The following is a 16,581-nucleotide window of genomic DNA, read 5'->3' as shown; positions in this document are numbered from 1 at the left end:
AGAAAATATGTAGGAAAAGGAGCAAAAAGTGTGTTTTGGAGAAAATTCAAGATGGCGGAAAATCTATCCTGGCGCAAATGGGCGTTCTACGGTTCAAGAGTTACGGGGCAAAACGTAAAGTGGGCCGTTATAGCGCCACCATGAGGCCGAGTGATGTAATTATTTTTCGATTCATTCTTAAAATCATTATGAATCTCCTCTCCGAGGTTTGAAACTGTAGCTCCTATGGTTTACGAGAGAAAAATACTTGAAAGTGATTTCTTGCATTGTCCCATTATAAGTCAATGGGGACAATTAAGCGTCGTTTTTTGCTGATTACGTCGGCATGGTAAGGCGGATCGGAACGAAAGGTAATAGAACACCATTCCCGGCCGAGCCGCACATTTTGATGTATATATTGCGCGAGTGGCGTAAATGGTGCGGCACTAGTTACGCGCCGAAGTTTAGGCTACATACAGACACGGACGGAGACAGACAGACAGACAGACCCACACACACGGCCACGTATAGGGAGCTTGTGTTCCACACAGCTCCAAAAACATCATTGAATAGAGCTACTAGCTACAAAAAGAAAGAAAGAAAGAATGAAAGAAAATAATAATCCAAATTCTGTGTCAAATGCAGTCTATTCTGTATGTCATTGGAACTGCCAAAAAGACAAAATGAGGGCCAGCGGGGGGCAAATGGCTTCACAAATAATGTGTAGTGAGAATGTGATTTGCAAAGGCCTCCACATAACATGCCCAGATTAAAGACTCCCGGGGGTGCTTCTATAGTGAAGCCCCCTGGCCTAGCACCACGCACCCACAATCACTCACGCTTTCACATGCATGCTGTGGGAAGACCAATTATTATACTGTTGCAGCATTTATTGTTGCAAACAAAACAGCTGTCTAACGTTACAGATATTCTATAACCTTCCCTATTGCTGCATAGCGTTTTTGATGATCGGTATTTTATTTGGTTGTAAATTGATAGTGCACTGGGCATGATTCATTGAAAGTCGAGGGAAAATCATTGATTCTTTTTTTGATTTTTTTTCATTGTCTTTACATTTTTTTTAAAGTATTCTCTCTCGACCCTGTGTGATTATTTCTAATCTTCCAGTTACCACTTGTAATTGGTAATAATAAACCTACCCTAACCTCACCCTGAACCCTCCCTGTGGGAATTATTTTGTAAATACATTTTTTGCACTGTTGTTCGCTGAAGATATCTACTGCATAGTACAGTGTTCTATCCGTCTGTCATTCAATGCTATATGAGTTAAAGAGAAGGATCTCAACGGAAATAAGCTTTGCCTTACCTGAGTTTCCTTTTAGTTGACCTTGTATCAGTGAACTGTACTGTCATGAAACTGTACCCTTTCCTATGCAATACTTCTAATAAATACCTCAATCAATCAATCAATCAATCAATCAATCAATCAATCAATCGGGAGTTTTTCGTTGTCACTGTTGCAGATTGCTTGCTCAGCTTGGGACAATGTTCGGATCTCTGCACTACACGTAAAGTGTCTTGAAACAACTTGTGATTTGGCACTATAATCAAATTTAATCGAATACAATTCTATTAGAAGAAACTGACCAAAAGATCTTAAAGTTTGTGGGTTCGAATCCAGCCTGGTGAATCCGGCTTTGTCGGGCGTCTGTGCGAACACAGTTGGGTCATGTTCAGGCCAGGGGAAGGTAAGCCGGGCGGGGTGGGTGATACGTGTCACTGCACGTACTCCTATGGGCTTGGGCGGCACCTGTCACCTGTTGGGAGGGAGGAGCAGGACGAAGGCCCTACGTCCTCCCGGTGGGGGCTCCTCACTGGCCGATGAGTCAGTAGGATACAACAGCAGTGACAACAACACAGAAATGTGTGTGGGGAGTTATTAATTGGCATAACGACTAAAAAAGGGACAACTAATATTTGGCTACTCTAAATTTAAGAAGAAAAAAGAACAGACGAACGATGTCTATATGCTTAATAGGGACATGTCAGCTCACGTCATATCATCTATTCTAAGTACACTCATTGTCCCATTATCATTCACTTAGTGTATCTCTGAGGAGGAGCCACGCCGCAATGGAAGAAAGTGTGTATGGTGAGAGTGACACTTGCTGCAGACGGCGTTCCCTGCAGCTGCTGCCGTCTACATGTAATTACCAGAGAACCTGTTTCACTGGGGGTTTTATAGCCGCTATCATAGACAAGAGCACATTTGAGAATATGCAGTATTATGGGCACTTATTCTGCCTGCCTGCCTGCGTGTCCGTGTCCGTGCGCGTGTCCGTGCATGCGTGCGAGCGAATGTTTGCTTCTGTGTACATGCACTCGTGCTGTGCATGTGTGTAGCAGCAGCAGTGTGGAACATCTATGCATGCACACAAATGAATTCTTGGAACTGGCATGATGATGTGTCTCTGGTGAGTCACCAGGTACACAGTGGCTTGAAAGGTGGTCTAGTCGCTCTCCTGACACAAGCAATAATGACAATGCTTTGCGTGGTGGAGCAGACTTCACCTGCTCATTTTCCACTGTGCATTTCAGGGTCCCCGTCCCCCCCTCCTACTTTTTTTGTCTCTCACAGAAAACATGCCATTAGTGAGACACTGGGCCTTGCCTGGGTAGGATTCAGTCGCTTGTCAGGTGAAGTCACTTAATGGCGTGGAACATTTCTCTCCATAAGTGACTGTAAGGATGCATACTTAGCTCCCTAGAACATCCCACACCCCTCTCTCCCTCGGGCTTCGATGTAGCTATCCATCCCTGATCTGTAGCGTCGCTACATCGCACAGCCCATTCGGTTAAACATGGATCTGGTGTGCTCCGCTCTGCGAGCTCGGCTTTGCAGATTTGCATAACATTCTGGTTCGGTCACAGAGACAGTCTCTCATGTGGTTAAGCAAACACATTTCTGATAACCTCGCCGCCATTTGCCGGTTACCTCTGGCATCATTAAGCTAAATACAGAACCCCCATTCTCCATTAGCCGTGAAAATACTGTACAACATGATGGTAATTTAACACAGAGAACCCCTCCAAAAAAGAAGTACAGCGTATTATTATGAATGATGTGAAAATGGCTGCAAAAGTGTTTTAAGGAAAACAGGTGGGAGAAAATACTTTTATATCTAAATATCATGAATATAGATCTTTCCAAATGGGAGAACATTCTGCAAAAATGTTACTAAAATTCTGCAGAAATAGCAGATCTACAAGCATACAAGTTGCACAGTGGTGCACGCTGTTTAAGCGGTTAACTTTTCGCTCAAGGACCTTCCTCAGGCATATGCTGACAAATGGAACGGATCAACAGTGATCAATCATCACATACTGTACACTTAATTAGAGGCAACGAGCCTTGTGTCACCTTGTGGTTCACAGTGAACTCCTCCTATAAAAGTCACCACAACAATCAGAAATAGATATGCATAATGTATCTTGGAAAAATAATTGCTGGCATTTATGCAGTTCATTTTGATGGCGACAGCAAAGATGGACAGAAAGCAGAGGAATGACGCACAGTGGCGTCAGTTCACAAAAAGGTGAGGTATGGCAACATGACTGACACCAGTCATGTTGCCATACCTTACCTTTTACATTCTATTTTTTCCCCCAAAAATGTCTATGGTTTCTTGGGCTGGATGTGGCAGTCTGGAACAGTTGTTCAAGTGCGGCTAAACTTGGCATAATATAGTAAACGTGCCACAATTAACAATAATGAATTGCACCTGTGCAGCTGACCTGCGGAACCTGGGAATATACTATTCTGTCAAGATGGGGAGAATAAAAGTGTGGAGAATATAATTATAATACCTTGTTAAATTTTGCATTTGTAGTTATTTTAATGTAATTTAACAACATAACCAGCACAGATAGACAAAGAGACATTCATGGATTTATATTTTAACTTGTATTCTCCCCCCTGGACCCAGGGTATGGCAGCTGCATACCCCTGCCATACCCAATTGACGCCCCTGATGACGCAGAAACAGTCTGGGGGGCATTAAGGTTGAGGACACATTTTGTGCCTGTCTGGTACAGTATGTGCCCTGCCCTAACCATCTGACGGTCACCCGCACAGCCTGTACGTCTTAGTTACATTTCTCAGTTCAATAGTAATCTAAGTCAGTCATGTTATTATCATATTAACTATCAAAACCTCCACCGGCTGTCAGTCAGTCTGTCTGTCTGTCCGTCACAAGTCACATCACACTTTACATCACACTTTTGCCCTACTCATATCTCCGTCACCGTTGGCCCTATCCATGCCAATTTCTCACATGGCCCTCTTCTAGCGCCACCATGAGGCCGATTCTTGCAAAACACATTTTTGGACACTGCTCCTACAGATTTTGCCCTAAAATCACGCAAAGCGGTACACAGTATTTCTAAAGTCATGTTATCAACATGGATCTGTCACATTTCCCATATTCCCTCCTGATTGGCTACCATTGCCTTCTAAACTTTTTGTATGCGACCTTACGGTCGCTTATCTCCCGATTTAGGGAGTCTTACTGGTCATATGACTGTAACAATAATCATATTATTACACACATTTCATGACAAAATAGTAATTTTTTAGTCAAGGGTTGACTCATCCATATCTGTCTGTCACAGAAAACATGCCATTAGTCAGACACTGGCCTTGCCTGGGTAAGATTCAGTCGCTTGTCAGGTGAAGTCACTTAATGGCGTCGAACAAAAATGTCAGAATTGTTCAAAAATAACAAAAACAGTCAAACTACAAGCTCACAAATCTGCCTCATGATGCGACATGTTGTGAGCTTGTAGATAGGCTATTTTCACAGCATGACAAAGCATAAAATAGGGCTAAGTGGTTATGCATAGTTCCTACGAGTGGAGAGATAGAGAATAATGACTTATTCAAATCACTATTGCACAGAGGAATGTAAAATGAATATCTTCAAGTTGTATAATGCAGCTCAATGTCAATCATATAACCCCAGTGCATACAAAAAGCCCAGTGCCACTGCCACAGTGAATAGGGCTTTTGTCCTGTATTAGTGTCCCTGCCCAAGAAGAAATGTGACCCAACATTAGAAATGTCAATTTGCTTTCACGCATAAGTGCAGCGCTGAAGATGCTATCCTCAATTATCTCTAAGCACCTCGAGAACACAAAAGCAAACGCTCAAATTCAAATTATTGAATTTAGCTCAGCGTCTAATGCTCTATTTTAGAGAAGTACACAAATTTTGAGACGTGCCTGAATATCAACACCAACCTTGGTTAGATTGGTTTTATTATTTCTTTAACTGCAGACAAGTGAAGATCAACGATATAATTATAATACTAGCTGATGACACTATAATTTTGTGTCATCTACACAAGGACATGGATTCTTCGGTGCACCACAACAAAAAATGTGACAACAATCATCTCATTCCAAACGTCACCAAGACACAGGAGATGGTCCTTGAGCCAAGACAAGACACTGATATGACCAAGAGCCAGTGGTCAACCCGGCCAATCATTCAGATGTCCTTGAATAAATACTGTTTGTCTCTGTCTCCACATCTCTGTCTTTGTTTTTAATCCCTACTGCAGTGCTGCTATATGACAAGTGAATTCCCTCTAGAATAATGATCTGTCTGTCTGTCTGATTGTCTGTCTGTCTGTCTATTCTACAGTATCTAGTTATCTATCTAGCTACATTGCTATCTATCAATCTATCCATCTTTCCCTAGACAACCGTCTCTGACACATCGATAGCCTGTGCAATAGACTGCAACATAGACTTTATTTTTCAAGGCGTGCTGTTTGGATGTACGCAGCCAGATCATGCTGATGATGTTCTACCAGGCAATCCTAGAGCATCGTTAGATAATGGAATTAGAGCATGGTTTGGCAACCTAACAGTTCAACTGAAAAGCAGGCTCGCCAGCATGCACAACACGTCTATGAAGCAATGAAGTCATGAAATAAGCAACAAAAAAACATTGCGGGCTCTAAGGGAGAAGGATGTAAAACGTGCAAAACTGCAAATCAAACTACTTGAAGCTTTAGTTTATTCCAGGCTCCATCAAGCTACTGAGCTATAATGTTAGATCATGCTATACAGTATAGTGCAATAGATCAATGTGCAATAAATACAAAAGCACTTTAGCACTCAGCACTGTTGCACATTACTGTAAATGTTGGCTTATTTTTTTAAGCCATCGTGTCGCAAATGATACATGTATAGTCACGTTTAAGATGTTTTTATGTGAAGCAATTCTATTATTGTGTCAAATGCTTTGTTTTTGTGAACATCATTTTTACCATCATGGTCACCTTGTCACTGTTGACCCTGCCTTTTAGATGATGGTTGGTTCCATTTGTCAGCATTAAGCCTGATAAAGATCCTTGACCAAAATGTTGACGTAAATCACTTTCAGCCTGGCGTCCTTATTGTGGGCATCTCATTATAGCCCAAAATAATCACATTTTCAAAATAATTTTCTGAAATTTTAGAAAGAACAGGGCCGGTCTACAAGCTCACCACCCAACGTGAGAACTTGTGAGCTATAGTAGATCGGCTAATTTGTGCTATTTTTGTTCCTCCGCCGTCTGTCCGTCCTTTCCCTCTGCCCGCCTAACCCTAAAACACTGAACACGATATCTCAGGAATGCCTCGAGGGAATTTCATGACATTTTGGCACAAACGTCCACTTGAGCTCAAGGATGAACTGAATCGAAGTAGGTTGCCAAACTGCCAAAGGCCAAAGGTCAAGGTCACTGACTTCACAAAACACGTTAATTAAATTCCTTCTTAAAGTCTTCATTCACTAGTACAATATATACTATATGATAGCACAATGCAGTATGTGCTATCATATAATCAAAAATAGCCCAATCTACAAGCTCATGATACAACGCGTTGTGAGCTGGTAAATCTGCTATAAAAAAAAATCATGAACAAAATGTAAATTTGGGATCAAGTAGACTTTTTTAAAACATAAATCTTCTTTTCTGTACTTTTACTTCTACTCCACTACATCTCAGAGGAAAATATTTAACTTTTACTCCACTACATTTATTTGAAAACTTTAATTAATAGTTACTTTGTAGATTTTCAATTACAAAACATGCACTAACCACTCGACTTCAGCCATTTCGGCCTTTTGAAAATAGCCGATCTACAAGCTCACAATGCGTCGCAAGCTTGTAGATCTGCTATTTTAAAAAGATTTTTTGTGAAATTCTGCATTCTGGTTCTTTAAGTATATTTTGATACCATTACCTTTGTACTTTTACTCAAGTACGTGTTTAATTCCGGACTTTAGTATTCGAATTATTCGACCTCAAAGTATTCGAATAGTCGAATATTCGACAGGACTGGCCAAACTGGCCAAATATTAAGTAAGCAAGAGGCGAACATTGTGAAAATAGCCGATCTACATGCTCACAACGTAGATCTGCTATTTTCACAATATCTATCTGCGAACCAAGTCACATTAAATGTACTGTAATACCTACAATTCCAAGTGCTTGTCAGGGTGGGGGTCCCCAGTTCAAATACCGGTATGTTTATTTTAGGGGTCATGGCCTAAAAAGGTTTGAGAACCCCTGGTATAGAGCATTAACAAATTCATCCACCAGGGGCATTGACAACTCATTATTACTTCGTATCTAGTCTATCTTTATATATTTTTTAAAGAAAAAAAACAATGAAAAAATTCAAATAAGCGAATATTCGACTTCGGTGAACAACATCGAATAGCGACTTTGACATTCGAATATTCGAATATTTGCTGAATGCCCTACACGGCAGTATTACTTTTACTTTCAAGTACAACATTTGAGCACTTTTTCCACTACTGGTTAGCCCTGCAAGACCCGAATTAATTTCTACTGGCCAATTTTTTTTTTACAAAAAATCAGATGGTGTTGTAGGAGTCCTAATCACAGGAAAATGTAATGTTAAAAATTAATGATGTTTTTGTAAGATTTTATAGCCATAAATCATAAATCATGCTCTAATTTGCATTTTGGGGATATTTTTTACAATAATAACATATGTACATGTTCTAGACATTCTAATGATCACGAAAAAAAATATTACAGGCATTTTACTTATGTTTTAGTGAGGAATAGCTTCAGTTAAAAAGTGAGATGTTGTTCGTCCAGACGCTGGAATTTCAACTTCTCTGGGAGGTGTGAATGTCAGCCTCTGTGGTAGGTATTTATATGCAAATATCGTGGCCAATGGCATTGTAATACTAAACAATAGGATTTAATGGTGATGTTAATGTGAAAAAATAACAGGAAAACTAATTATAACATTTTTTTAAAAATGATTTAAAATATGTTGCCAAAAAGCAACGCTGGGCCTTGCAGGGTTAGGGTTAGGGTTACCATTTTTCCATATGGCATGAGAGATTGGACCGCTCTCATCTGGTACAACAGGAAACTCCCTCTTATCTTCCCTAAGCCCAGCACAATAGTAGCACTGTTTTCCATATCACAGTGCAGCAAGAGGAGCAGCGCTGGCAACATGAGTCACGCAGGTAAGTACATCCATTTTAATGTTTAATCCATTCAGAACGGGTATATTGTGTATCATTATTTTATGCTTTAACTATTGAAAAACAGCAGATATACAAGCTCACAGCGCGGCACCGAGTGCCGCGCTGCGAGCTTGTAGATCTGCTATTTTTGGAAAAATCGTGAAAATTTGAATTTTTGACCCGATTCTTATAAGTGTCTTTTGAATACTTCTAAGGTTTTTTTAAAAAAAGCTGCTATGTTTCTATGTCAGCAATCTGGCAAGCCATCGTCAAAGAAAAGGTCCCTTTCACTTAACTGGAGCTCAGTTAGTCTGTTCTTGAGAGACTACTATGTCAGTGGTTCTCAAACCTTTTCATGTGAAGGACCCCCAAAATGATACGTATTTGGCCACGGACCCGCATCTCAAAACATTTAGTTCCAGGGACCCCCCCAGAATCAAAATTTGAGTCACAAATGTTCGCTTTAAAAATACATATTCAAAGATTTGCACACATTTTCACGACTTTTTCAAAAATAGCAGATCTACAAACTCACAGCGCGGCACTCGGTGCTGCGCTGTGAGCTTGTATATCTGCTATTTTTCAATAGTTAAAGCATTCAATAATTCTAGGCCTAAATGGGTTAATTCAATAAACTTTACCACTTTCATAACATTTATATCTAATCCAGGGCAGGGTGTGGATTAAGATAGCTGTCGCTTGTAAATATTGAGTTTTCTTGGCACTGTCTATTCTCCTAATCTCTAATCTAATATCTTAATCGTCGAGGATCGTCAAATGAAAAAGTAACTAAAACAAAATCCATAATTAATGTAGCTATTGTATAGAGAGGGGAAAATGGCATAATGCTTGTGATTATGAGTCAATATTTCAGCAGGTTCAATATGCCTATCATCATGTAAAGATCTTGATCTATCTTGATCTTGATGTGTAACTATAAAGTTAGTTATAATTTAACCATGGTATGGGTTAAATCACTCTTGGAGAATAGGCTGCCATGCATTATGCTGTTGTTGTTGGTGACTAAAATAAAATAAAATATATATTAACTTTGCAAATCTTCTCTATTTCCATTGGTGGCCTACAGTAAAGGCCACAAATAGGTGGGAATAGAGATGATTCGCGACACCTGAACAGCCTTGCTTACTGTACTTGTGTTAGTACTTCTCTGTACGTGTTCTTTAGTCGTGCCCGTATCACACACACCTGCTATGACAACAGAATTTAATTAAGGTCTATCTAATGTTCCTGATGTATTGCTTTTAATCCCAAGTTAATTTTGCAACATCCATTAATCTTTGGAAAATTGCTCTTTTATACAGTAACAATTATTTCTAGACTCACGCACAGTTACACCAGCGGTTCTCAACCTTTTCAGGCTGTGACCCCCAAAATACTCATATTTTAACTGGGGACCCCCCACCCTGACGAGCACTACTTGGAGTTGGAAGAGTTGAGGCATTACATTTTGTATAACACGGTTCTATTGTGAAAATAGCAGATCTACATGCTCACAACGCCTCGCGTTGCGAGGCGTTGTGAGCATGTAGATCGGCTATTTTCACAATTTCAGCCTCTAATATTTGACAATTTGGCCAATGTTTAATTTTTCACTTTAGAGGTATTAAAAAGTCCTTAAATTGTCACTTTAGAAATGTGCATAGACTATACTCTCTGTACACTTCAACTTTATGTTGGTTTTTGTTTACAGTTGAGTGAGAAAACAATGTTGCACATTAAGTTAATCATCTGGGGGGGGGGACCCCCCCCCCCAAAAAAAAAAAAAATCATTTGGGGAACCCTCTGGGGGTCCCGACCCACAGGTTGAGAATCACTGAGTTACACCACATGCATACCTGAGATTTTGCCAATACAAACAGGATCTCCAATACCTCTAGCACAGCTCTATTGAAGCAAAGGGAGGGGGGGGGGTATTATGTGCCTTGCTCAGGGGCACCTCTGCAGTACCTTTACTCCAAGGGTGGTGACTCTGGTGAGCATTCATAACATTCTGATATTTCAGTGGTTTTCAACCCTTCTCATATCAAGGTCCATTATTTATAGGGCATTTGAGCCAAAGACCACAGTTTGATGAGATTAAGCCTCTCAGACCCAATTAAAGCTTTGTACATTTTGTTATCGTTTGATAAGATTTGGGCCACTTTTTTATCCACAATGCCATGCTGTATTGATGTTGGTACCATAGGAGAGATAACGGGCAAAACATTGACCAAAATAACAATTCTTCTATGTTCTCTACTAGTGTAGGAGTGCATCTCTCCACTCGGACATGTCTCCTTTCCGACATGTCTCCAATCTCCATTCCGACACTAACCCTATCTCTAACCCTAACCCTAAACCTTAGGCCCATGGGAGTGTCGCCACTCCGACAATAAGAAGTCAATTTCGGAGTGGCGACATGTCGGAATGGAGAGAGCCTCCCCTAGTGTAGACTAGGGATGGGACGATAATTGATATTATCGTTTATCGTGATAAAAAACACTCACGATAATCGTATCGTGGAGATTTAACATATCGTGATATCGTCCTCCGTCATTTACTGGGATGAATTCCTTTAGTATACGTACTTGATACAGTCTTTTTTCACTCTCTATCAAATGTCTTTGCCATGCGTTGCGATGCGTTGTGAGCTTGTAGATTGGCTATTTTTTGGCAAAATTGACGTTCCGCCCCAGGATAACGGATTTTGACTAATATTGTAAATCGCGATTTCTTTTGCCACATTAATCGTGATATGGCATTTTCATATCGTCCCATCCCTAGTGTAGACTTCTTGTAAATGAAGTAATGCAAATGTTTAACAATATTCTAACACTTGAGAGCATAAAATGAAAACAAATGGACCCATCCATTTGGTGTCATTTTACACTCTCTATAGTATAATGCACTCTATGATGGTCCACTGTCCATCATTTAGCTGGGGACAACCTGGAACCCCCTCAAGGACCACTGGTTGAAAACCACTGTGCCATTTCATCCAAAACAACTGGTTCTTTCACACAGCAGAGGACCTGCTCATCGTCTACGAGACGGAGGCGCAGCAGTGGGCCACGTATCTGCGCTCCATCTTCACCGGCCCCGTCCGCGAGGGCGGGATCTGCTGCTACGACATCGCCACGGTGTCCAGCCGGAGGGAGGACTTCCTGAGCCTGGCCCGGTACAAGTGCAAGCTCCTGATCCTGACCAGAGGCATGCTGGAGGGCCTGTGCCAGCTGCGGCGCTTCTTCCTGGCCCGCGTGCTGAGCCCGGCGCCGCGCGTGGTGGTGCTCCTGTGCGGCGTGGAGAGCCTGGCGCCGCTGCTGGAGCTGGTGCCCCTGCAGGGCGACGAGTGCCTGCAGGTCTCCAGCGAGCAGGACGCCAACGACTACCTGTCCGCCGTGACGGACATCGTGAGGAAAGGTAACGGAAACCGACGCATTCCACATACAACCCACCCAAGTGGCCCCTTTTCTACCAAAAGAACTTTGGTTCTTGAACTGGTTTCCGTTCTAGATCAGTGGTTCTCAAGCTTTTCAGGCCGCGACCCCCAAAATAATCATATTTTAACTGGGGACCCCCCCACCCTGACGAGCACTAAGGGTTGAGGCATTACATTCTGTATAGCAACTTGCGAGGCGTTGAGCCCTATTTTCACAATTTCTGCCTCTAATTTTTGACAATTTGGCCAATGGTTTAATTTGTCATTTTAGAGATATTGAAAAGTCCTTAAATTGTCCCTTTAGAAGTGTGCATATAAGCTCTATATACACTTAAACTTTATGTTGGTTTGTTTACTGTTTGAGTGAGAAAACAATGTTACACATTAAGTTAATCATCTGGGGACCCCCCTAAATAATGTGGGGACCCCCTTGGGGGTCCTGACCCACAGGTTGAGAACCACTGGTCTAGATGCTTCGAACCTTGGTGCTTTCACGGAACCAGACGGGAACCTGGCTTGCGTTTTCCACCAGTTTAAAGCACCATTGAAATTAGGGGCAGGAGTACTACCCAGTTGCCCCAGGTTCGATTCCAGGCCTGACTACAATGTGTCGAATATGACCGGTCAAAGTGTCCATTTAACAGAGGAAGTTCAATCGTCAATGGCAGTCACAGTTTCACCTTTCACTTGATTTTAGCATTGTTTAGAGCAGGGGTTCCCAAACTTTTTTTTCTCAGGGCACCCGCACCCCATGCATATTTGTTTTAATCCGAGGCACCCCTACATTATAATTTTCACTCCCAGCACCTTATATTTATAGCATATCGTCGTTGTCGGGTGGAAACCTTGTATGTCCAAAACCGTTCGTTTTGTATTTATCATCTATAAAATATACTAAACTAGTGAAAACAGCAGATCTACAAGCACACAACGCCTCGCGATGCGAGGCGTTGTGTGCTTGTGTGCTTGTAGATCGGCTGTTTTCACTAGTTTTGTGCGACAGTCTTGTATGATGAAGCAGGGCTTTGCTTTACCAAAATACGTACACATTTGAATCTTGGAGATACGAGGTTTCTGCCTGACAGTGACGATATTTTAGCGATTATGTTGCGAGGAAAATGTTGAGATAATGTTTTTTCAAGTGTCCAAATAATTTCCAAATATTATCAAATTATCTCGCGGCACCCCTGGACTGCCGTCACGGCACCCCAGGGTGCCCCGTCACCCACTTTGAAAACCCCTGGTTTAGAGAGAGAGAGATGGGGAGTGACATGCAGCAAAGGTCATCGGGATCAGGAGTCAAACGAAAGGCCTTGTCACACTGTCAGGCTGCATTAGCAGCCTAGGTGCCAGGACCGCTACACTAGGGAGTCGGGACACACTTGTTTTGGACACATGGTTATTTTTTTAAGTAAAAATACATGTGTGCCTTGCGATTTTGACTTTTGGAAAAAAGCAAGAAAAGCAGGAATGTTCTCCCTCATCATTAACACTTATGTTGCAATGATTTTTTCTCTTCAATGTCTCGCGTTGCCATGGTTACCATAGACTTCCATGTAATTGTGCAATTGTGTAAAAAGTGCACGCCCATGCCTAGATGATGCACCACGTGTGTAGATGCTGTTCACAGCTTTCAGACAAAAAAATCCGCTTGGAAATCCGTTCAGGCATTCATGATTTATGGGCCATTATGTTTTCTTCAGATGTAAACAAACATGGCTGCCATGTTTGAAAGAATGGGTTGGTATGGGGGTTAAACATGCAATTTCGCGATCGCGATCATGCCTAATACATTTCTGGAGGTCCAAAAAATATTTTTTTTTAAACTTTGAAAAAAAAAAAATTTTTTTTTTTTTCAAAAACGGCCCAAACTCGGGAAACTCGGGGTTGGCACAGCGTTGGTATCAATACAAACTCGGGAAACTCGGGGTTGGCACAGCGTTGGTATCAATACAAACTCGGGAAACTCGGGGTTGGCAACAGATGTGTTAACATAGACGTCCCTTGGACAGGTTTGGCCTCATTGTTGTCAACCTGTCAAGGAGATGAACTGGGGGAAAAAAGAATAAAAAATAAGTTTCTGTTTCAATTCCCCTAAGAACAGCTGGGAGAAAATAACACACATTCTCCGCCTTCGGTGCTGAGCAAACTGCTGGAATTCTTCAGGTTAATTAAACTGAAGAAGACCGCGAGGTCGAAACGTGGTTCTGTTTGTGCTGCTGTAAATAAACTTCGGAGCATCGTTCTAAATTGACCCTTACTTTCGCTTTAAGAAAAACTGCATGGCATGCGGCAAAAGCATGCGGCAAAAGACAAACAATTAACATATTCGTTTTTGTACCAGCTGCAGAGGGCCCTCTCTGTTTTTCCTTATTGAGATATTTGTATAAAACAACACAGATGAATAAAAGTTAGGATTATGTGGCGTGTGTCGGGGACCATCTCATGCAAATGACTAAAGTTTCCTTGTCGTCACTGGAGATCAGTAATCTGTTGCCATGCAAATCCAGACGACCCTTCACTAGTGACTAATGAGACTCAGTATAGTTAGTCACTGTTTGCTCTATGCCAGTGTTTCCCAAACAAAGGGTCGTGAGTGACCCAACCTGTTTTTATTGGTTATGACTGAGTAAACATCCCCCTCCCCACAATGTATTTATTTAGTCAGTCACTCAGTCAGTCAGTCACTCGGTCAATTACAATATTTTAGTCCAGTATTCTATTTTATTTTATTTTACAAAAGTATTGGTATCATATTGTACTTAAAGGGGAGAACCACCCATTTTCAATATTGAACTATGTCATTACCCAGCAAGCACGGTCAGGACCAATCAGTGACGTCTCGATTGGGGCCAGATCAAGACTAGTCAGATCTGGCCTAGAATATCACCTGATTTCAACCAACATAAATCCTGCCCACAAAAACAGACGCACTGGATTAATCAGAGACGGTCCGATCGAGGCCAGATAAATATCATAACTAGTCAGATATGTTCCAGAATATAACCTTACATGCTCATATTTCAACAAACATTACAAACAATAACAATAATCCTATAGTCCATATGACTTCCTGGTAATGACATCAAGATCATCCCCATATTATGGGACTAGGCCAGATCACAGCCCATATTATGGTCTGTGATCTGGTCTAGTTCTGAACGTCACCGGAGTCACGGGAGGATGTTATCATAACATCATCATGATGTAATTTCGCTTGCAGGGTAATATACCTTTGAGTGTGGAAAATAAGAAAAAAGTCCTCCCCCTCTGTTGCCTATAACTGGAGGATTGATTTTGGGGTTTAACAACTCAAAGGTATATTAATGACATAGTTCAGGGTTCCCCAATAGGCGGCCGCGGGGGCTACTGTCTGGCTCCCACCAACCCCAGTAATAATGGTGGTATAAGAGCAGCAACAACACTAGTATATCGTCGTTGTCGGGTGGAAATCTCGTATCTCCAAATTTGTACGTTCTTTCGCAAATCATACAAGGCCATCGCACAAAAGTAGTGAAAACAGCAGATCTACAAGCACACAACGCCTCGCACCGCGAGGCGTTGTGTGCTTGTAGATCGGCTGTTTTCACTAGTTTAAATCATTTTTTAAATGATTAATGCAAAACGAATAGTTTTGGACATACAAGATTTTCACCCGACAACGACGATATCTGAACTGTCGCAGTCGCTGGAGTAGCGGGAACGCCGCTGTCACCCCCTGCAATGTTGTGGCCCTCGGCTTGGTACCCTAGACATAATTCGGCCCTTGGGGAAAACTAATTGGGGAACCCTGACATAGTTCAATGTTGAAAATGGGTGGTTCTCCCCTTTAAAGTACCGAAAGTAGAAAGTATTCAATGTGCACAAATTGCCATGATTTAAAATAAAAGTAAAAATAACAGATCTTCAAGCTTCGAGCTTGTTCGTCTGCTATTTTTGAAGGTGATTGCAAGTTGGGTTATTGTTCTGGAAATCATTGGAATTTGTGACTCCAATCATTAATTTGACTGAATGTTTCCTGCTGCGTTCTTTTTTTCTCTCCATCTTTTTTTTGCCAAACGCTGCAGAACACATCTGGTTGTGACACGAGAAATCTTTTGAATCACTCTTTGAAACAAATCCCGATAACACAAAACGGAGCTCTGTCACGTAACGGTTAGGAGTGAAGTCACTCACGGTCAGTGGGGTTGGCCAGTAACAAAGTACATTTACTTGGCTACTATACTTTAATTTGTATATTTTTGAGTACCTACCGTATATTTTAGTTGATTTCAAAGACTAATGTACTCTTGGCCTTAACTACATTTCTAGGAGGGAAAAGATATGGTGGAGTATGAATTGAAAACATTGGCCCTATTTCAAATACTGTATAGTGAAAACAGATGATCTACGACGTGTTATCGTAGAACTATTTTCACTATTATTGATTGATATTTGTTGAACATTCCTGGAAAATCTTTTAATTGTGGGGGGGAAATATCAAAATGGCAATATGGCAATGCATTGATATCAAAAACAAAATGCACTTTGTAATTTATATTGTACTTGAATACTTACATATTTTTAAAAGCAAGTACTCCAGTACTTTAGCTCACGTACAATTTTTACAGAGCAACTTTCACTTACGTAACTGAGTAAT

The 16,581-nt window shown here is 41.3% G+C and overlaps 1 protein-coding gene across 1 annotated transcript in view; it reads left to right on the top strand.

Moving 5' to 3' along the window:
* Positions 1 to 11,523: 11,523 nt before the first annotated feature.
* The window catches only part of LOC308297864 (B-cell scaffold protein with ankyrin repeats-like), a gene marked incomplete at both ends in the record, with an annotated part of 55,737 nt that continues 50,679 nt past the window's right edge, over positions 11,524 to 16,581 (top strand). The window contains one exon of the mRNA XM_080741430.1: positions 11,524 to 11,923. Within this exon, the coding sequence (XP_080597556.1) occupies positions 11,524 to 11,923 (400 nt within the window). The remainder of the gene's footprint in view (positions 11,924 to 16,581) is intronic.

This window comes from Nannobrachium achirus (genome assembly GCF_963921795.1).
Source record: "Nannobrachium achirus genome assembly, chromosome: 14".
Taxonomy (NCBI): Eukaryota; Metazoa; Chordata; class Actinopteri; order Myctophiformes; family Myctophidae; genus Nannobrachium; species Nannobrachium achirus.
The sequence above is the reverse complement of the archived record's forward strand: the minus strand, read 5'-3'. Positions and strand labels throughout refer to the sequence as shown.